General features: G+C 41.5%; 1 protein-coding gene across 1 annotated transcript in view; it reads left to right on the top strand.

Annotated features, from left to right (window-relative positions):
* LOC144692949 (latent-transforming growth factor beta-binding protein 2-like) overlaps positions 1 to 23,425 on the top strand; it is a 662,780-nt gene that overhangs the window by 549,351 nt on the left and 90,004 nt on the right. Inside the window, exons 29-31 of the mRNA XM_078562124.1 lie at positions 1,184 to 1,306; positions 2,232 to 2,363; positions 21,682 to 21,807. Of these exons, the coding sequence (XP_078418250.1) occupies positions 1,184 to 1,306; positions 2,232 to 2,363; positions 21,682 to 21,807 (381 nt within the window). The remainder of the gene's footprint in view (positions 1 to 1,183; positions 1,307 to 2,231; positions 2,364 to 21,681; positions 21,808 to 23,425) is intronic.

Genomic DNA, 23,425 nt, shown 5'->3' with positions numbered 1-23,425 from the left:
ACAATTTCCCAACGACAGACATTAAACTAACTGTTTAACATTTAATTATTAAATTTTTACTGTTTAATTATTAAATAAATAAAATTTCTTAAATATAAAAACATGTCCCATCTCATGTGACACAGTCACATGAGGGGGCATGTTTAAATAAATTTTTTAACCATTTATTTAATTATTTCAACATCGATTCAACCTCCGTGCCTCAGGGAAATTGAAGTGCTCTTTTGCATGCATGCGCGAAAGAGCACTGGCCCCAACTCTCTCTCCTCCCCCTGCCTGCACAGGTAGAGCTGAGCGCTACAGCTCACATATTACGCTGGGCAGGCCCCTGCCTGCTCCCGCCGAGCCCGCCCACCACCTGAAAAATTCAGGCCTAGGTTTAAAGGTTGGAAAATATTCACTAGGCTTTTAACTGATTCTTGTGGGACTAGGACAAACAAGACTAGGAAAAACGAGAATGAATCTCCTTCCCCTTCAAAAAACATTATGGCTTCTACTGGCCTTCTGTGTTTCTGTTGGCAGGTCTTAACAGAGGAATGGGCAGATTTCTGCACCCACCCCCATCCCCACCCCCAAATTCAGCAAGTTGCCTGTCAATGCCTCTCTAGAACTCACAGCTTAACAAGATTTTGTAATGAGGTCCGGTCACCAAAATCAGTTAGGCTTTCCACAGGCAACATCGGATACAAGCAATCTTTCCTCCGCCACCACCCTGATGTCTGCCTCAATTGAAAATCACCATCTAAATATCCGTCTTTTGGCTTTTCTCTGCTCTCCTTGCAACATTTGAATGTCATTTTTGTCCCTTAGTGACCAGACATGGATATTGTAGTCAAGGTGTGCTCTGAGAAAAACACTATACAGCTTAAGCATAATCCCCTCTGATTTATTCTCCTGTTTGATGTTAGGCCAGTATTTTTCTGGCTTTATTGCTGTGGTTCTGCATTAATTAGAAATGTTGAACATCGAATCTACTAAGACACCTAACTCATTTCAACATCAGACTTGCCTTTTCCAACAACAGACATGGAATATGTGCATTATGTATTTTTTTCTGTCCTATGTACTGTGCTTTACACTTGCTTGCATGAAATTTCATATTGTTCTGCGCACTTACATATTTTGTCTTACTTATTTCGTTATTTCTGAGTTCAGTGTTGCAGTTATATTGTTTATTCTGCAGATGTGGATGAATGCAATGAGGAGGCCAAGTGCTCAGGGGGCCAATGTATAAATACAGATGGATCCTACATGTGTAGATGTGAAACAGGTTTCACACATTTACCTGAAGCAGAACAATGTATAGGTAAGAATCAATTTAAAAATATTAGCAATTTTATTTGTGACTTTAGTACTTAGCAATGAAGAACCTATGTTATGTCTTGTACAATAATGATTGTTTTACACAAGCTATATTATTGTAGTTGCACGTACGTATGTACACACATTTCAAACAATTGCAAGCACATTTTAGAAAAATTACAAGAAAATGACTAAAATTATCCCTGTGTTAACTCTTGTGTGTTTGAAGTGTTGCCAACAATATTTTGTCACAGGCTGTTTCAGCAGTAGCTTTCCATACCCACCAACTTTGCAATCAGAAATGCCTATCATAGGCAAACAGGGACCAGACCTCGTGTTATTGATCACCATCCTTATCTCCTGTCCATTATACCCCTGAAACTAGCAAAAATGGGATATCACTGACATTAACTCTCACAAATTCTTTACAAATTCTTGCAATGGTGATCAACACCTCTCCTGACCCCAGCCACATTTCCACCTATCTCCTACCACGCAGCAGCATATGAGCAACTTGCTATGAGAAATATGACTAGAGACTGCTAGCATTTTAGAATGCCTAACAAAAAGAAGCATATCTCGTATATGCTTGTAAGGATTTGAAATGTTCCTGTTCTTCTCCATAATTGGTTATTTTGCATTTAAGCCTGTAAAAGATTGTTCAGATTTCCTATATTTTCAATGAAAATCAAATATTGATGTGCTTTAAAGTACCTAGAGGAGAATTGTTGCATAAATTCTAAAGGTTACATTTGTCAATCATTCTCCTAAAATCAAATTATTGTTCATTCATGACTTTTACTGCACTCGTTTTATTATTTGAAATTTGATATAAAGGCAAGTCATTTTAAAATGCATAAGTTTATTAAGCAACATATTTCTGTTGCTAATTATCACCATCTCTTTTGGATTTGCTTGTATCTACTTAGATATTGATGAATGCAGTTTATATGGCAGCTCTGTTTGTGGGACCTGGAAGTGTGAGAATACAGTTGGCTCCTATCAGTGCATTGTAGGATGCCAGCCTGGTTTCCAACGTACAGCTATTGGAGAATGCATTGGTGAGTATTCTTAAGGATTAAGATCTGCATGCTGGATTTAGAATAATTTTATTAAGTATTTCATGCTTTGTTAATTCTAGAATTTTTAAACAACTTGGTTTTAATGTAGCTCACTTCCTTTTGAATTAAAAGCATTTAGCTAACATAAATTGTAAGTTTCCCTTCAGAACATACTTTTCCAACATAATTTTGTTTTTCTCAATTGAGGTTGATTCAATTGAAAAGTACTTTTCATTCTTGCAAATAGATCCTTGGCTTTCCATGACCATAGGCCAATTTTAAACTTTTTGAGAAAATGATCAAAACAAAATCAAGAGCTAACTTGTACAATTTTATACTCCTAGCAATAGAAGCATACTTTAGGAATTTGGGCTCTCTCAAGAATGCACTCATTGACCACATTGAGGCATTCAATATTGCAAAAATAGTCTACTTTTCTCTTTATTCTCCATTGTTGGGCCTCACTGGCAAGACTGGGATTTATTCCCCACCCGAGCTGCCTTTAATTGAATGACTTAATGGGACAAATTAGAGGTAAGTTAAGAGTCAGCCATGTTGAAGTGGTACTGAAGTCACATATATGCCAGACCAGGTAAGAGGAATAGGCTTCCTTCACAGAATCACACAGTGCAGAAGAGGCTCTTCGGCCCATCGGGTCTGCACCGACACGTGAGAAACACCTGACCTACCACCTAATCCCATTTACCAGAACTTGGCCCATAACCTTGAATGTTATGATGTGCCAAGTGCTCATCCAGGTACTTTTTAAATGTTGTGAGGTAACCCATCTCCACCACCCTCCCAGGAAGCACATTCTGGGTAAAAAAGTATTTCCTCACATCCCCCCTAAACCTTCTGCCTCTCACCTTGAACTTATGTCCCCTCGTGACTGACCTTTCAACTAAGGGGAACAGCTGCTCCCTATCCACCCTGTCCATGCCCCTCATAATCTTGTACACCTCGATCAGGTCGCCTCTCAGTCTTCTCTGCTCCAACGAAAACAACCCAAGTCTATCCAAGCTCTCTTCATAACTTAAATGTTTCATCCCAGGCAACATCCTGGTGAATCTCCTCTGCACCCCATCCAGTGCAATCACATCCTTCCTATAATGTGGCGACCAGAACTGCACACACTACTCCAGCTGTGGCCTCACCAAGGTTCTATACAACTCCAACATGACCTCCCTACTTTTGTAATCTATGCCTCGATTGATAAAGGCAAGTGTTCCATATGCCTTTTTCACCACCCCACTAACGTGCCTCTCCGCCTTCAGAGATCTATGGACACACACGCCAAGGTCCCTTTGTTCCTCAGAACTTCCTAGTGCCATGCCGTTCATTGAATACTTCCTTGTCAAATTACTCCTTCCAAAGTGTATCACCTCACACTTTTCAGGGTTAAATTCCATTTGCCACTTATCTGCCCATTTGACCATCCTGTCTATATCTTCCTGTAGCCCAAGATACTCAACCTCACTGTTAACCACCCGGCCAATCTTTGTGTCATCCGCAAACTTGCTAATCCTACCCCCCACATAATCATCTACGTCGTTTATATAAAAACATAGGCCTGAATTTTCCCGTTGGCGATTTAGGGGCGGGGCCCGCTCGCCGACGGGAAAATGGCGCGGGATGACATCGGGAGGAACCCCCGACATCATCCCAGACCCTTTAAATTTTTAGGAAGGCGGGCCGACAGCGAAATCAGCTGTTCGCCCGCCGACCTGTTAGTGGCTAATTGAGGCCATTGACAGAGTAATTAAGACAATTAAAGACCTGCCCGTCCAACCTTAAAGCTGGAGGGCAGGCCAGGAGCCCCAGCGGGCTTCTGATAATACATGAAACCTCATCCACTGGCGGGATGAGGTTTCATGTCCATTTTTAAAATCTTTAATACATTTTATGTGATATTTATTAACATGTCCCATCTTGTGTGACATTGCCACATGAGGGGGACATGTTAATAATTTTTTAATTTTTCTATTTTTAAAGTTTTCTGGACTGTCAGTAATCTCCCTGAGACAGTACTTTGTCTCAGGGAGCAGTGCGCTCTTTCGCACGTATGCGCGAGAGAGCGCACTTTGACAGATGGGGAATCCCTCCACCCCCCGCACAGGAAGCGCATAGCACTTCCTGTCGGGCAGGCCGCTGGGCGGGCCTTAATTGGCCCGCCCACTCAAAATGGCAGCGGGCCCCGTTCCGGTGGCAGGGGTCGGCTGTCCACCCGCCTCCGAGCCAGTGGGGCCCGCACGCCCACTAAGGGCAAAATTTTGCCTATAATCACAGAAGGATTCTGTGAAGGATATCCTTCAGAAGGATAACCTTCCCTAAAGGACATTAATGAACCTTTTGGTTTTTCATGACAATCTGACAGCTTTGCCCATACTTTTACTGGTTTTATTTCTAGATTTCTGCTTCTGTTTTAGTTGTGTCAGAATCACAGACTATTATCCATATTCCACCAACATTTATATGGGTAGTGCTAGCTAAACAAGGCATAACCTGCTGAGATGTAGTCCTGATAATGAAAACTTTTAAATAGAAATAACCTAAAGATGTTTTTTTTTCTTAACTGAATTAAAATACTCAAGCTGCCATTGTGGGCTTTGAATCATGGGGCTGAATTATCATTCCAAGACACAGGCAGGTTTAGAGGTGGGTGTGCCAGTGATTTTTTGCTACTGATGTTGGTATGCCAGCATGTTTCCGCCTCCAGCCTGTTTTCAGGAAGGTAGGGTGGGTAGGCCATTAGGCCAATCAAAGTGCCAATTGAGGTAAACCTACGTCATCTGGATTTTCCCAGATGGGTCCCCCAGTGTGACTGGAGATCATAGATGGAATAGTGATGGTCTCTTGGCTTTGGGCTATCCCAATGGCCCCCCAAGCTGGGGAGCACACTTACTCTTCTTAATTGGCTGCCTCCTTGCACATCTCCTCCAGGGTCCCAGCATGGCCATTTTTGGTATCCTGTCCTGGAATTCAGCCCAGCATTGGGATGGGAACACCAGAATGAAAATTCAGTCCAAAAACTCTTGCTTGCTTACATTTATATAGCACCTTTAACATTGTAAGATAGGTTAGATGGTTGAAGGAGAGAAAGATAAAGGAAATAAGTGAACAGAGCAGGTAAATGGGATTTACTTTCTTTATTCTTTCATGGAATGTGGGCGACACTGGCAAGGCCAGCATTTGTTGCCCATCACTAATCACCCTTGAACTGAGTGGCTTGCTAGGCCATTTCAGAGGGCAGTTAAGAGCCAACCACATTGTTGTGGGTCTGGAATCACATGTAGACCAGACCAGGTAAGGACAGCAGATTTCCTCCCCTAAAGGGCATTAGTGAACCAGATGGTTTTTTACAACAATCAATGATAATTTCATGGTCACCATTACTGAGAATAGCTTTATATTACAGATTTATTAATTGAATTCAAAATCCACCAGCTGCCATGGTGGGATTTGAACCCATGTCCCTAGAACATTCTGGATTGCTAGTCCAGTGACACAACAACTACACCATCATCCCCTCTGAAGTACTGCTCACACAGAATAAACACTGATTGCACTGTTCATGGCAAATGACCTGTAGCTATGTTGTGCAATGAAATTTCCAACTTTGGTGGGGGAGCATAACCCAAGTCAATGCGAAAGGATTATCAGGCAGGTTTATTTATTCATTCAAGTGATGTGATCATTGCTAGCAAGACTTGCATTTATTGCTCATCCCTAATTGCTCTTGAAAAGGTGATGGTGAGTTGCCTTCTTGAACCATTGCCGTCCATGAGGCGTATGTACTCCCATGGTGCTGTTAAGAAGGGAATTTGATTTTGCTACAGGGAAGATATGTTCATATAATTCCAAGTCTGGAAGGTGTGTTGCTTGGAGGTGAACTTGCAGGTGATGGTGCTCCCATATGCCTGCTGCCCTTGCTCTTCTAGGAGCTAGAGGTCATAGATTTCGAAAGCGCTGTCAGAGGAGCCTTGACGAGTTGCTACAGTGCATTTTGTGGATGGCACACATTGCTGTCACTGTATGCCAGTGGTAGAGGGAATGAACATTTAAGATGTTGGATGGGGTTCAAATCAAGCAGACTGCTTTGCCCTGGAAGGTGTCAATCTTGCGTGTTGTTGGAACTGCACTCGTCCAGGCAAGTGGAGGGTATTCTACCACACTCCTGACTTGTACTCGTAGATGGTGGACAGGCATTAAGGAGGTGAATTACTCACCATAAAGTTCCCAGCCGCTGACCTTCTCTTGTAGCCAAAGCATTTATATGGCTAGTCCAATTAGGTGTCCAGTTATTAATAACACCAAGGATGCTGAGGGTGGGGAATTCACAATTGTAATGCCTTTAAATGTCAAGGGGAGATGGTTAGATTCTCTTGTGTTGGAGATGGTGATTGTCTGGCACTTATGTCGCACAAACGCTATTTGCCACTTATCAGCCCAAGCCTGAATGTTGTCCAGGTCTTGCTGCATGTGGATACAGACTGCTTTGATATTGAAAGAATTAAAAATGGTAGTGAACAATGTGCAGTCACCAGTCACCACTCCCACTTCTGACATTATGATGGAGGAAAGGTCATTGTTGAAGCAACTGAAGATAGTTGGGCCTAGGATACTACCCCAAGGCACTCCTGCATTGATGTCCTAGGGCTGAGAGAATTGACTTCCAGCAACCCCCACATCTTCCTATGTGCCAGGCATGATTCCAACCAGTGGCGGTTTCTCCCCCTAATTTCCATTAACTTCAGTTTTACTAGGGTTCCTCGGTGTCAGCTCAGTCAAATGTTGCCTTACTGTCAAGCACAGTAACTCTCACCTCACCTCTGCAATTCAGCACTCTTGTTCATTTTTGGACCAAAGCTACCTGATCATTGCCACCCGTTTTACACCTCTGCCTATGCTGAAAGTTACACCTGTAATTTCTATGTAATGTTATGCACAATAAGCCTCTACATGCCTAAGTAATTTGACAGTGAAATTCAAACCTCATTCATTTAATCTTTAAAATGATGCAAAATGTGATCTCATAAGTGAAAACCAAGCTAGTCTTTCTTTGTATCTATATCTGACATCTGTGACTGAACAATAACCAGAGTTGTTGAGTGAACAATTTTCTTTCCCACCCTGAAATTGAAGCTATCACATCACTGGGACAGTTAAGCAAAATCTGTTTACGTATTCTCCAAGGCAACAGCAATGTTTTTTTGTTCCATCTTATTCAGCTTAATTAATGATGAATAGGAACATTCTGGGGAAAAAAATGGAAATGGCATCAGAAATTATACTATATTCTTATTGTTTGAATATTCCCTCCAAGTTGTCCTGCATTTTGAGAAACTCCACCAAACCCCAGTGCATTGCATTATAAGATTTTGGTACTACATCAGTCAGGTTGGTTTGGGTTGGTATCCAGTGAAATCATGTTTCTCTGGAGGATTCAACCACTTGATTTATTGTTAACTAATAGCCTTGAGCATCGGAAAATATGATAAATGGGTTTTTCTCTTATTCTTAACCAAATTGATGGCTCGTTCCTCAATTCATCAATCCTCTTCTTTTCTGGCCAAACTGGTTGTAATCAGAGCATAGACATTATTTGCATAGCATTGATTAACATTAGGACTTTATTGAGGCAATAGAACCAAATCCCATATATAGATTATATCTGTATATTTTATATATATAATATATATATTTTGTGTATATATATTATTTATATATTTATATCTGTAGGCCCTGATATTTACTGAGGCATGATTCCCAAGCTGTGGGTGGGGGGAGTAGGAGGTGAGAGCAGTGTTCTCGTCAAAAGTCTGTATTTCCCTAATAGTGTGGAGTTTTAACTCCATGACATGCATGATTTTATTTAACAGGCTCCCCACCCAGAATCCAGCCTAATTTAAAGTCTTGGTTCCCTGTGAAGCAGTGAATACTCCAGAAGAGGGTACAGCTCAGGAATGGGTAGGTTTCCAGCTGCTCAGGATAGAGATCACAAGGGAGATGGGGTAGTTACAGGGTGCTTTGGGGATTTGGTGGGTTCGAGAGGAATAGAGAGCAGGAAAAGTGGTTGCGGAGTTTGTGAATGCAGGGTGGAGCGAGAGTGATCCAATCCTGAGGAATGGGAGACTGGGTTGCTTGATTGGCTGGGGGTAATACTCCTGCTCCTCCTGACCCACAAGCAGTTCTGGAAAAACACATCTTTTCCATGCAACAATCCTTGCTTCCCTTTAGTGGCCAGATTTTGCAAGCCCCAGGAAACCCAGCCGGCCAACATTAAAGCTGGATCCATATTAGAATGTTTAAATCAGTGACCTGCCTCCTGGCAGCAGATATGTTGGCCATCTGCTTTCCTGCCCCCATTAAAACTGGAATTCGGCAGGTTCAAGGTGGGTTGAGGTCAGTTTGAGCTCTTTTTTTTACATTTTAACATCCCATAGGCTTGTTAAACATTTGGTTAAATTTGTTTGGGGTTTGAATTCCTCCAGGACATTCAGCTCAACTGATCTCTTTATATGTTCCACACAAGCCTCCTCCCACCCATCTTCCTCTAACCCTACCAGAGTATCCTTCTATTCCTCTTTCACTCATCAGCTTATCTTGCCTCACCTACATTTATTTACCTCAACAACTGCTTGTGAAAGCTCCTTTCACATTGTCACCACACTTTGGATAAAGAAGGTTCTCCTGAACTTCCCATTGGATTTATTAATGGTTATCTTGAGACGAATCAGCACTTAGCACTTCTGGCTGAAGATGGCTGCCAATACTTCAACCTCATTTTTAGAATTCATGAGCTAAACTCTGCCATCATTAAGGATGGGGACATTCATGGATTTTCCTCCTCCGGTTAGTAATATTGCCTACCATCATTCATGAATGAATGTGGCAGAACTTTGATCAATCTGTTGTTTGTGGGGTTGCTTAGATCTGTCCAGGACATGCATGTAATCCTAAGCTGTAGCTTCACCAGGTTGTCACCTAATTTTTAGGTATCCCTGGTGGTGCTAATGGCACACTGTTCAACACACCTCATTGAACCAGGGTTGGTCCCTGGTATTGTGAGACATACCAGGCCATGAGATTACAGATTGTGGTGGAGCGCAACTCTGCTGCTGCTGATTGCTAGCAGCGCCTCATGAATGCTCACATTTGAGCTGCTAGATCTGTTGTGCATCTATCCCATCTAGCACAATGGTAGGATCAAACAATGCATTGGAGGCTGTCCTCAGTGTGAAGACAGGACTTTGCTCCCACAAGGAAAATGTGGTGGTCATGTGTATCAATACTGTCATGGACAGATGCATCTGCAACAGGTAAATTTGTGAGGACAAGGTCAATTAAACTTTTCACTAGTGTTGAGTTCTCTCACATCCCAGGTGGACAGATAAGTGCTTCAGGGCTCAGCCATCTTGGCAGGTCATGGCTGCCAAACCAATTTTGATAATGGATATTGCAGTCTCCCACTTAGGGTACATTTTATGCATTTGCTCTTCTCAGTTCCTCTTCCAAGTCAAGTTCAACATGGAGGAGCACTGACTCATCACCTGAGGAAGAGCAAGTGGTAATCAACAGGTGGGTTTCCTTGCCCGTGCTTGACCTGATCCCATGTGACTTTATGAGATCTGAAGTCAATGTTGAGGACACCCAGGGCCACTCCCTCCTGACTGTAAAGTGCTATGCCACCACCTCTGGTGGATCTGTCTGGCTTGTGCAACAGGACATATTCAGGAATAATAATGGAGGGGTCCATGACATTGCTTGACAGGTATTATTGTGAATATAATTATGTCAGGCTGTTGCTTGCCTATTCTGCTAGATAGGGCACACCCAAGATATTGGCTGAAATTATGGCAATGGCTGTGGCTCCCCCAATTTTGGCACAAGATCCCAGATGCTATTCAGGAGGGCTTTACCAGGGTTGACTGGTTTGGGTGTGTCATTGTAGCCAAATCTTGTGCCTACGTCGATGCCAGGTAGTTTGTCAGTTTTCTCCTTATTATTGATTTTCATTGCAGTTTTGACACAACTGAGTGGCTTGCCATGCCATTTCATGCCAGAAAATAATTAAGAGTCAACCACATTGCTGTGCTTTAGGTATGGAGTCAAATATAGGTCAGATTAGGCAAGGAGAGCAAATGTTAATTGGACAGAAGATACAGGTAAAGAGGATAAGGGAACAGAGTTCATACAATGTTTACTGGACCCAAATGGACTTCTGACCCAAATAGTAAGAGGCCTAACAAGGGAAAATTCACTGTTTGATCTCACAATGGGCCAGTGCAGATCAGAGAAGTAAAAGTAGGGGAACATCTCGGCAATAGGGACTATAATGATACATGTTTTAAATTGATAATAGAGCAGAACATATGTATGATGAAAACCAGATTAATAGATTGGAGGAAAGCTGATTTTTAGGGTCTGGGATTAGAACTTGGTAAAATAAAATGGGAAATAATATTGACAAACAACAATGTAGAACAACAATGGGAATTTTTTAAAAACTAAACACTCGTGAGATGAATAGACATGAGGGAAAAATTGAAGGTTAAGAAAGAGGCACACATTAAGTACATAGACAGCAGAGAAGTGCATAATAAGAGAGAATAAGAAGTGATTAGGAGAGTGGTCAAAAACAATTAGGAAGGCATTAGAAGCTAAATTAAATAATCAAAGAAGATTAAACAAAATAGTAAAATATTTTATAGGCACATCAATAAAAAGAAAGGCTGGGATGGGAATAGGACTATTAAGGGATAAACAGGATAATACTACAAGTAACAATGGAGAGATGGCAAAAATTTTAAAACATAATTTTGCTTTGGTATTTATCAGGTACATATGATATTGAATGATGAGATGAGCAATGAGATAAGCGCATTTTTTTAAAAAAGGGCTATATGAAGTAAACTAATTAAACTCTCAAGACGATAAAGCCCCTAGTCCATTGAATTGCATCCACACATTTTAAAAGAATCTAGGGAAGAGATAGCAGATGTATACCACATATATTTATTAATTTGTCAGAAAAAGGTGTGGTTCCACAGAACTGGGAGATAGCTAACCTAATTCTAATATTTAAGAAGGGGGGCCGGAAAATGCCCAGGAAATTATAGACCAGTCAGCCTAACATCGGTGATAGGAAAAATAATGGAAACCCTACTAGAGGAGAATAGGAGAATATCTAGAAAAATAAAATATGTAAATGAATAGTCAGCATGGATTTCAAAAGGGGAAGCCTTGCTTGACCAACTTTGTTTTTTTTTAGGTGTTAACAGAGAGAGTAGACAATGGTAATGCAGTAGATATAATTTGTCTGGATTTTCAAAAGTGCTTCGATAAGGTGCCTCATTATAGACTAATGAGAAAGGTCAGAGAAGGTAGAGCCAGGGACAAGCTGTAAAATGGATTGTGAGCTGGCTTCAAGACAGAAAGCAGAGAATGGGAGTAAAGGGCAGTTTTTCGGTGGGAAGTGCAGGTCCACAAGGATCAGTGTTGGGACCCCAGCTGTTCACAATTTGCTTTAACGATTTAGAATTTGGAATCAAACACAATTTCTAAACTTGTCAATGACAAAATTGTATGCTGAGAATAGTCAATGCTGAGGAGAACTACAACAAATTACAGGAGGACACAAATTAAATTGTAGAATGGGTGAATAATTTGCAAATGAAGCTCAAATGAGATAATGAATTTTAGTAGGAAGAATAGAGAGGTCATTTATTACTTGGAACGTGCAAGTCCAGGTGGGGTAGAGGAACAAAGGGATCTTGGAGTACAAATACACCAATCACTAAAAGTTGTGCCACAAGATAGCAAGGAAATAAAATATCAAAACAAGCACTCAGTTTTATTTCCAGAGGGATAGAATTGAAAAGGAGGGAAGTCATGCTAAACCTGTAACGACCACATTTAGAATACTGCTTGCTGTTCTGGTCACCATATTATAAAAAGAATATAGAGGCAGTGGAGAAGCAGCAGAAAAAATTTGCAAGGATGATACCAGAAATGAATTGGTATATATATCAGGAAAGGATAAACAATCTCTTGGAAAAAGAAGGCTGAGGGGTGACCTAATACAGGATTTTAAATTATGAAAGATGGATACAGAGAGAATGGCCTGAATTTTCACACAGATGGAGAAGCACTCCATCTGCACGAAAATGTTGGCAGAGGCCCGAATCCAGAAACCTCACCCCCGAACTTGGCCTTCACCAATTTTTCAGGGAAAAGAATGGGGGCAGGTTCTAAATTTCACATCTGTGGTTTTCAGAGGTAGCTTTCCATATAAATCAGCACCTTCCTCCACTCGTGTGATTTTGGTGAGGTAGGTGCCTGAAACCCAAAGTGTGCAGATTAGACCTGGTAGGAGCAAGTCTGAACCTTGTGGATTTGTTTGGATAGCCAGGGTACTGTTTTGGAAAGGTACAGTGCTCCTTTGGATATAGTCCCGTGACACCTTTGGGAAAGGTCAAGTGCCCTTTGGGGGAGGTTAGGAACCCTTTGGGAGAGGTAAGCTACCTTTTTGGGAGAGATTAAGTGCCTTTTGGAATTGTTAAAAGCAGACATGAATGTGCATAGAAGGTGCATAAACTCATTGGAGCTGTCGAAGAACTGTCAAAGCTGTCAAGGGATTTGACTCTGCTGGGCTTTAAATTTAAAAAAATGGAGTTTAAAAAATCAGTGCGGGCTATTTCATTCTGTCTATTGACATGGGGAGAATTTTCTCCCTGTCGGGCAGACCGGTCAGGAGCGGCTGCGGGCGGGTGCAGAGCTGATCGCTGCCCGCAATTGGCTGCGCGCTGCCATTTTATGTGGGCGGGCCAATTAAGGCCTGCCTAGTGTGACGCACCCGGTAGTGCTCAGTGCTACCTGTGTGGACGGGGGGAGGAGGGAGAGTCGGGGTCTGCGCTCTTTCATGCATGCGTATGAAAGAGCGCAGCAATCCCCTCAGGAAGATTAATTTCATGAGAATTTTTAATAAAGAATGTAAAAAATCATTTACATATCCCCTCATGTGACAGTGTCACATGGGCTTGGATATATTTATGAAATGTTTGGAAAATATTTATTATTTTAATAAACCCTTTATGAAACCTCATCCCGCCTATGGTGAGGTTTCATGAAAAATGCGAAGGCCGCTTGGACTCTTCGCCTGCCTGCCAATCTTAAGGTTGGATGGGTAGCCCTGTCAATTTGTTTAATTTGTTTGTTAATGGCCTTAACAGGCCTTTGACAGTTCGGCGGGTGCATAGTCGAATTGGTGCGCGCCCACCGAACGACAGTTTGGAATGATGCGCAGTGACGTCGGTACGCACGCCTGATGTCATCGCACATCATTTTACGCACCAGCATGTGGGGCCCGAACAGAAAATTCCGGCCATAAGCCTGAGGGTTATCATTACAGGATTTGTGTTGCGTGAATGATTTTACAACCTAACATTATCACAGCAGGGTGCTTGTTTAGGGAGCAGTTTGATTGACAGCTCCAAGTCCTTATTGATTAGAGATGTTTGTTTTCATAAGAGATTAAGTACCTGAAGTGAAATGTTTGTTTTCATAAGGAAGCAGATTAGGTATTTAAGTGAAATGTACTCACGAGAGATTCCTTGAAGAATTTCAAAGTATTGAATTTTTTTATCAATGAGTGTTTTTTTTAAAATAAGGCCTTAATGAATAGACACACAACTCATGTCAGCATGGCTTCTGAGGTGCACATGGTATCCCATGGTGGACACAAGGTGAGTTGGCGTGGAGGGCGTCAGGTCAAAGGTTGGTGGGTGGGGAGCATGGGTTGACATGAGTTGGCACCAAGTTGGCATCAGGCTATAAAGGGCCATGGGCATGAGTGGTGTGGGGAGCCATTGGGGTGGTTCATGGCAGTATGGGGGTCTATGGGGGTGGGAGGCCATGAGGTGACATGGGTTGGCATGGATGGGGCATGTGTAGTGTGTGGGGGAATGAGTGGGATGAGGGCTGGAGGGATATTTTTTGTTTTATTATTTTTTTTCCAATCTTTCTCACGGTGCCAGAGCACAGAGGCAGGCCTTCTGGACAGCCCGCCTCTGCACCTGACAGCCCCCGCACTCATTCCAGGGTTGGCGGGTCCAACTTCTGAGCCAGCCTGCCCCCTGAAATGAATGTCCCAACTTCCAGACCTCTTTTTCCCAGGTCGGGTTCTGGAGCCGGGAAATGTCCTGACCCTGTGCACCTCACCTGGTAGCAAAATTCAGGGCCTTTGTTTTTATTTCTGGGGAGAAACAATGCTAGAAGCAATCAATATGATACGCACTAAGAAATGCATTCAGGATCATGCAATAGGAATTCAGAGGAGTTTTATTAATCCAAAAGGTGATGAGAATGTGGAATTCGCTTACACAGGGAGTGGTTGAAGCAAAAAATAAAGATGCATTTAAGGTGAAGTTGAACAGGCATCTGAGGGAGAAGGGAATTAAAGATTACAATGGTAGATTTAGATGAGGAAGGATGGGAGGAGGTTCAAATGGAGCATGAACACAGCATGGAATTGTTGGGCTAAAAGGCCTGTTTCAGTGCCAGCTAGAATTGTCTTCCATAAAGGGCATTAGTGAAACAATTGGGGTTTTACAATATCCCAGTATTCACTATTACTGATGTTAGCTTTTTAAGCCAGATGATTTATTCAATTAGCTGAACTTAAATTCCCAAAATGTGATCTGATCTCATGTCTGCATATTATTATTCCAGGCATCTTGATTACTAGCCCAGTAGCATAACCACTAAGCTACATGTTTGAGTGATCTTCAAAACTATGGTCACCAAAAAGTTAAATTTTAAGTGTTTGGAGAGTGCAGGCAGGAGCATCTGCTACCTCTTAGGATTAACAAGACTGGAAAGAAATGTATCTATCTGTCTGGGTGGATGAACATACTCCCTGAACACTTAAAATATAACTTCATATTGGACTGGAGGCATACTCAATTTCTTATGAACGTAAAATACTGTGGCACTTCCTCATGGAGGAAGTCTCACATTGCTTGCATTTAGTGCACTTTGGGGTCAGTCAGGAAGTGACTAAACTTATACATCCATTTTCATGCTAAAGCCACTTCGCACTGAAGCAAGAATGGCACTATAACAGCACAACCTCAGTTTTTATTTGTTTATTGTGCTGTATTATTTTAATTAAACTCTCCAGTATTTATCCGTATGCATCATACTCAATACAAATCTCTTATATGGTAGGAAAAAATTAAACATTTTGCATATAAGGTTAAATTTGGAACTGAAGTTACAACATTCGTGGTACAATAGAGACTGAAGTATTTTAACTACTTTTCACTCAGCAAACGCCCATTACGACTTCTACATTTTCTAGAATTTACTGTGACCTCAACATAGCCCCACAGAACTACCAGCATTAAGTAAATATCCAACTTCTAAAATATCTAAAATCAATGAATAGTAACAAAGCTGTATTTTACAGTGATACAGAATATAAATTACTGACAGCTTTGAAGTTTGGAGAAAATATGTTCCAGTTCCTGAAGGAAACCTGTCTAATTTACCTTTGGGGAATTTTATAATGCCTGTTTACTTTTGTGTCATATGCAGCTGATATTCATTATAATGATCAAGTTCAAGCATTCATACTTCAGTTAATCCAGTAGATATAGTCCTCCAGCTTTATAAGTATTAATACTTTAATACTTCCAATTCAGATGGCCGCAGGTTTGAATTACACACCTGTGGGGTTGAGGCAGAAAATTAGACATGAATGATATTGAATGGCAGGGCAAGCTTGAGGGGAAATATGGTTTATCCTGCTCCAATTTCTTATGTTCTTATGATATTCATTTCTTGATTTAGTGGTTGGATGCTGTGCTTGGTTGGGGCTGAGGAATAGAAATATGGAAGGTATAGGAATAGGAAGAAAACTCGCAGGTCAACCCTGCTCTACAGAAGCTGTTATGTACTAACATTGACAACAACTGTGGAGAATATTACAGGTTGGCAGATCTGATCTGCCATGCTAGCCCAGGGGAAGAAGGTTAATACAATGGAGAAGACAACTGTATTTGGTTAATTTTGTACTTTTCCCTATTTTCTTTTTATCTTCCTATCCCTGTTTTAGGTTGCCCCCATGCTACTCACTATTCGTTAATCAAGAGGGTGAACAGTTAACTGGTCACAGGCCTCTTCCATTCCTGTACTTTGTTATTTTAACTTAGGGTTTAAAAATGTGTGATGCTTTATTAGCTCCATAAAAGCTAAGACTGTGTAATAGTGTAATCCTTTGAATAACCTATTTATTCCATAGTATTTTTGTATGTGTCATTCATTGCTAATAAAAGAAAGTATTGAAACTAAGGTTTTTAATGGGCAAATGCAGATGGCAGGCAGAATGAGATCATGCTCTGCTCACAATATTTTACCTATGCAGAATATGCGGCATGCTGTGAATTTATTGCTTATTTCACACACGCATAGACATATACATCCTGTGTGAGCATGGAATAATAAAGAGAGACCAAACTTTTATGTTTAGAGGACTGAATGTCCATTACAGTTTTCAAAAGTATTCCACTATAATAAACTTGTCAATGTTTCATACAATTTAAAATAACAAATACACTACTCACTAGAGTCCAGTAAGTATACAGTGAAGAATCTGAATTTTCATAATCTCTAGGGATGATTTCAAATGGATCTTCTTGGAGACATGGGGCAGAATTTAGCCCTTGTCGGGTGGGCTCAGCGGGTGGGGGGGGGAGGGGGGGCGCGGTCGGGAAGCCGACCGCCACCCGCGATTGAGGCCATAAGGCAATTTCACGCTGGCGGACCAATTAAGGCCTGAGCGGGCAGGGAGAGTACGAGCAGGGCGAGCAAGAACTTCGCACATGCACGCGAGTGCACACTTGAGAATCTCCCTGAGGCACAGTGCCGCCTCAGGGAGATGAAGAGTGTTTAAAAAATTAATAAAGAAATGAAAAATGTAATAAAGCATGTCCCCTCATGTGACAAAGTCACATGAGCAGGGACATGTTAATAATTCAATTTTAAATTTTTTATTTTATGTTTATTTGTTTTAAGAAACCTCATCCCACCTGTGGATGAGGTTTCCTAAAAAATTTAAAGGCCGTTTGGCCTTTCCGCCCACCAAACATAAGGTTGAACGGGCAGCATAGATTTGAATTTAATTAGATTGTTAATGGCCTTAATAGGCCTTTTAATGGCACACGCCTGCCGAACAAAATATCGTGCGAGTGCACAATAATGTCAGGACACACGCCCGACGTCATCGTGCGTCATTTTATGGTTAGGCATGTCGGGTGTGCGGCCCGCACGCTGAGCATAATATCCTGCCCCGATAATCATGTTACAATAGAGTATTTGATTGCATTAATGGGGAGATTTTAACTTAACCCACCTGTTATCAAACTGACGGGTGGGTTGCAACATTGGTTTAACAAACCACCCGATTTTACCCTCCAATGGAAAGTATTATGGAGCAGGGTGTAAAACAAGTTTGCACCTGATTCCTTGGGTTTCCCACCTGGTGAGTTTGATTCAGATTTTACTCCTAATCAGTTTTTTTTTATTTGCTCAAGACATGGGACCAGGGTCACTGGCAAGGCCAGCCTTTGTTGTCTGTCCTTAATTGCCTGTCTGACGAGATAACTTACAACTTTCCAGGTCACAAATGGATTACAAATTACTTAATGAATAGAGGCATTTACCATATTGCGTTGCTAGCCGGAACATAATTTATTTACAAAATATAAAAATTGTGGATACAAAATTGGCTGAAAAATAGGAAGCAGAGAGTAATGGTCAATGGATGTTTCTCAGGCTGAAGGAAGGTTTGTAGTGGAGGTCCCCAGGGATCAGCTTTGGGACCCTTGCTTTTCCTAATATATACTAATGATCTAGATCTTGGTGTGCAGGGGACAATTTCAAAGTTTGCGGATGATACGAAGCTTGGGAGAGTTGTGAACTGCGAGGAGGATGGTGTGGAACTTCAAGAGGCAAGTTGGTGGAGTCGGCAGATAGGTGGCAGATGAAGTTCAATTTGGAGAAGTATGAGATGATGCATTTTGGTGGAAAGAACATGGACAGACAATATAAAATAAGGGTGGAATTTTGAAGGTGGTGCAGGAGCAGAAAGACTTGGGTGTATATGTGCATAGATCATTGAAGGTAGTAGGACAGGTGGAGAGAGCAGCTAATAAAGCATATAGTATCCTGTGCTTTATTAATAGGGGCATAGAGTACAAGAGCAGGGGGGTTATGCTGAATTTATATAAGACCCTCGTTAGACCTCAGCTGGAATATTGTGTACAGTTCTGGGCATCATATTACAGGAAGGATGTGAACACATTGGAGAGAGTGCAGGAGAGGTTTACAAGAATGATCCCAGGGATGAGAAACTTCAGCTATGAGGAAAGATTGGAGAAGTTGGGACTGTTTTCCTTGGAGAGGAGAAGGCCGAGAGGAGACTTGATAGAAGTTTTCAAAACCATGAGGGGGCTGGACAGAGCAGATAGGGAGAAGCTGTTCCACTCGTAAAAGGATCAAGAATGAGAGGGCACAGATTTAAAGTGATTTGCAAAAGAAGCAAATGTGACATGAGAAAAAACTTTTTCACACAACAAGTGTGGAATGCACTGCTTGGAAGTGTGGTGGAGGCAGGTTCAATCGAGGCATTCAAGAAAGCATTAGATGATTATTTGAATAGAAACAAGATGCAGGGGCACGGGGAAAAGGCACGGCAATGGCGCTAGGTCATAATGCTCATTGGAGAGCTGGTGCAGACAGGATGGGCCGAATGGCCTTCCTCTGTGCCATTAAGATTCTGTAATTCTGTGAATCTGAACTGAGAAATAATTTATAAGTATTACTATAAACCAATAAAATTAACTCCAACATTTTTGTGATGATGCGTTACCTTGTGATCTACTATTAGACACCCGTGTTTCTTCACTAGTTTTACAGAAAAAACAGCCTACAATTGGAATTAATTGTCATCTGTAATAAAAGAATGTTCAAAACATCCTCGAAGATGTATTTTTTCCCAATGTCTGTCAGGAATATATAGCTCACATTCATAGAAGTATTAAATCATTTTTGGCTTGTAGTTTTTTTGAATTGTGTGCAATGCCCTTTTAATTCCTTCACCATAGGGTCTCATTGTGAATGAGCTGCTATTGGCCAAACCACCATCTCCATTCCCTTAGTTTGATATGTCCATGTACTATGTATGAGGAATAGATTGGACACAGCCTAAAGATTTTAATGGCCTAAGCTTAATATACACATTTTAAGGGTAAGACTTAACTCACTTACAACCCATTCACTACACAGAGTTAAATTGAGTCTGAGGAGTCTTAGTTACATCCTTCACTTATGAATGCTAGAGTGCTGACATTATGTTGATGTTAGCAATGAAACCAAAATCTTTGTTACAGTTCTGTGCAGCTGCTACAATTTATTATAGGTATTTCACTACATTGTATACTCAATAGTGGCCCTTTTAATAGTTTGTATTAACTGTCTTCAACTTTAATGATTGTTAAAATTCTTCTCTGCTATATCTTATGAGAATTCTAATTAAGCATTTGGCATTGTTGAATTTTTCTTTGAGGGGTTACCTGTGAAATAATCATGTGCAGCTGTGGCTCTCTTTCTGCAGGTGCTATTATGCCATCAGCCTTATATTTCAGCACTGCATTGAGAAAAAGACCTCTTTTCAGTGAGAATCAGGTTCCACCCAATCTGTTTAAACCTTCCTTAGCAATTACTGACAAAGCATATCAATTTCAAAGTGTCACTTTTAAAGAAATCAGTGTTGTCAAACAGGGCGTCAGTACATAATACTATCTAGAAATGCCAAACAGATGTGCACTGACAGTTGCAAAATAGAATAAATATTAATATTGCAGTACCTCTGCAATTGCCACTCTACTTAGCCCATTTTGACTTTGGTCATTCTTTTTGCAAAGTGTCTGAACAAATAATGGTTTAAAATCCATCCCACCACATTTAGGAAAAAATAAATATTGATATTTGTACTTTGAAAAAAATGCAGTTGACAGCAAATCAGTTGATTTGAACTTAGGCACTGAGAGCACAATCTCAAAATTTGCTGAACATGTAAAAATAGGGGGTCTATAAAAATATTATGGAAGCCATAGATAAAGGATGCAATAAATCTGAGTAAGTTTGAAGTAATACATTTTGGGAGAAAAAACTAAGGAAAAGGAGTATACACTTGAGCCCTTAGTTGGGGTGACAATCGTGTGGGGAGGGGCCAAGGTCAGTGACAAATCATTCTGACCTTGGCAGAGGTTAAGTGTGCATGATCAAGTAGTGGGGGTGAATTTTACAGCCCCCTATGGCGTATATTTTTGGCAGGGTGGGGAGCAGGGGGCACCACCACCACCACCTTCCCACCCACCCCCGACCTGTTTTCCATAATACGGTGGGTGGGTAAGGCACCTGCTAGCCCGCCCACCCTTGGACCTATTCAGACCCTTAGCTGCCCAATTAAGGTGCAGTTAAATGCCTAATTCTGCCTCCACCGCCATAACATAGTCGGCAGTAGAAGGCAGACAAAAGCTTTCTCACCAACTCTAATGAAAAAGTGGAAAGGAAGGAGGGTACCTCCTTCAATGCACCCTGTGTGCATTGGGAGCACACCCCCTTTGGGCATCCCCAGGACCTCCTTAAACCTGAACGCCACTCCTCCTTCCACCCCTCCCTACGGTGCCCAATCCCTCCCTGCCCAAAAATCCCAGACTTAACTGAGTCCACAATCCACGCTGTCTTCTTCACGGGACAGCTTGAAGTCCCAACAGCGCCCACTACTGAGTTCTGGTGCTGCTGGGACAGCAAGAGCTGCCGTCCAGTCAGATTGGCCGGCAGCTCTCGAGGCAGAGACTTGCGTTCACTGAGGGTGGAGGTCATAGCTGAGCTTGTTAAGGCTGCCTGCAGCGTATCATTGCTGTGGGCAGCCTTTTTGATGTCCGTTAGCTCTAATGGGTGGGGGGGAGGAGGAGCGAACGATACACCCTCCAGTAAAATCACCCTGTGATCATTAAATCTGAATTCCACTGCACTTACCAATTTGTTTTATTGCTATTTTAAATGGTATCAACACCATATTGATTTGTGGGGTATTACCCTTACTCCATTTACAAGTAAGATCATCGTAACCTACTGAAGAATGAACTCATATTCCAGTAATCCTTATTGTGCATTCCTCTAGCTTTTTTTCAGTATTACTGAGCAATTCTGAAAATTTGTAACTAATACTGATTGTTTGGGTTTTGTGCAGACATTGATGAGTGTATGAATGGAACTATCTGCGGTACTCACGGATATTGTGAAAATACAGATGGTTCCTTCCGCTGCCATTGTGATCAAGGTTTTGAGGTTCCGCCAAGAGGACAAGGATGTGTGGGTAAGTATGAGTTGGAAACTTCCTGCCAAACCTCATTGAAAACTTCCAAACTTTACAGAGTCTTCTGGATTTCCCCAGGGCTACCAGTTGGAAAGTACAGAAGAGATTGTATGCCTTATATTAGCTACACAAGTTCCTGGTTCTATACAGGATGACTAAACTACTTACTTGTAAATCGTCTGACAGTTAGCTGTTGTTGATGTCCATTCTGTTGAGTTTTAGCCTGAGGTCCACAGCTCTATTGGGTACTGTGTTACAGAAGTAAATTTCTTAAGCCAAATACCATACAAATCCCAATAATGCAATAAGACATTAAGAAAGAATTCACCCATGGTGTTTCTTAGTGCTTGAAGCTGTATAACGTTAATTTAATGTATAAATAAATGGAAACTGTCAAATTAGGTTTGTTTTCATAAGAAAGCTTTGGGAAAAAAAGGTTATAACCCTGGGAGTTAATTGAGAAATTGATTATTTAACAAACATGTATTTATTCTTTGAACCAAGCAAAGATTTGTTTCTGTTTTCACTGAATAATGCCCAATAATTCTCCACCTTAGAAGGTTTACCAACTCTCCACAGAATTATTTTATTGCAATTCCAACAGCATTACTAGAGAGGATTAAAAGGTTTTTTTTGATTGGAGGAAGTTGGCATGTACATTACTTTTGATGCAAGTTTTAACTTTGTCCCATGATTGCACCAAGTGTTGAACATACTACTGTTAAATAGAGAAAAATGCAAATATCTTCTATTGTAAACACCTTCTGTATTTGTCTTAATCCATGCAAAAAAAATTAAGTCAGATATGTTTGGCTTGAATAGGCTTTTGAATTTATCAGCTTGCCAATGTGTCCGTAATCAGGAGCCATACAAATCATTTTCATATGCTTATTCTATGGACACCAAGCTTATATCCTTCCACTACTTGTTGAATCATCAGCAAAGCCATTCTTCATTTACATTTTGTGGAGCATGGTGAATCCTTCCTTTCTTCACTATCAAAATAAACTGGTATTCTGTCAGACCTTTATCATGGGATCGAAAATGTCCAATTAAGGATGGCGGTCCAACTCCCAGAGCTGCTGACCCAATCAGAAGGCCAGCAGCTCAGAGTCTCAGCAGTGCCATCACTAGTCTCCATGCTGAGGCACCCTCAAAGATGTGGTAAGTTTCTTTGAGCAAGCTAGGGCTAAGCAGGTAGACACTAGCAATCAGGAAATTGGAGAGGGCGGGGTGGTCACATTCCAACAGTTAAGCCTTACCCATCGAGGCAGTCATTACCACAGTGAGCCTCTTCATGGGCCATGAAGCAGCCTTTAAGGGGGGTCCCCCCTGACCAGGAACCCTCTGCGGGGCCTCCAGCAGCTGTGCCACTCATGCTCCCACTGCTGGTAATATGCCATCATGGTGAGAAGACACTGGGCTCTCCTTCCAACACCTTACCCCACCATATTACAAGCCCTGTGGTAAAATTAAGCCCTATGACTATGCCAGGCTGTTGCATGACTGGTCTGTGAGACAGCTTTTCTAATCTTGGTACAAGTCACCAGATGATAGCAAGGAGAGCTTTGTAGACTCGAATGGGCTGGGTGTGCCTTTGTTCTGTCTGGTGCCAAGG

Source organism: Cetorhinus maximus, chromosome 18 (genome assembly GCF_964194155.1).
Source record: "Cetorhinus maximus chromosome 18, sCetMax3.hap1.1, whole genome shotgun sequence".
In the NCBI taxonomy this organism is placed as follows: Eukaryota; Metazoa; Chordata; class Chondrichthyes; order Lamniformes; family Cetorhinidae; genus Cetorhinus; species Cetorhinus maximus.
Note: the sequence above shows the minus strand (reverse complement) of the source record. Positions and strands in the feature narration are given on the sequence as shown.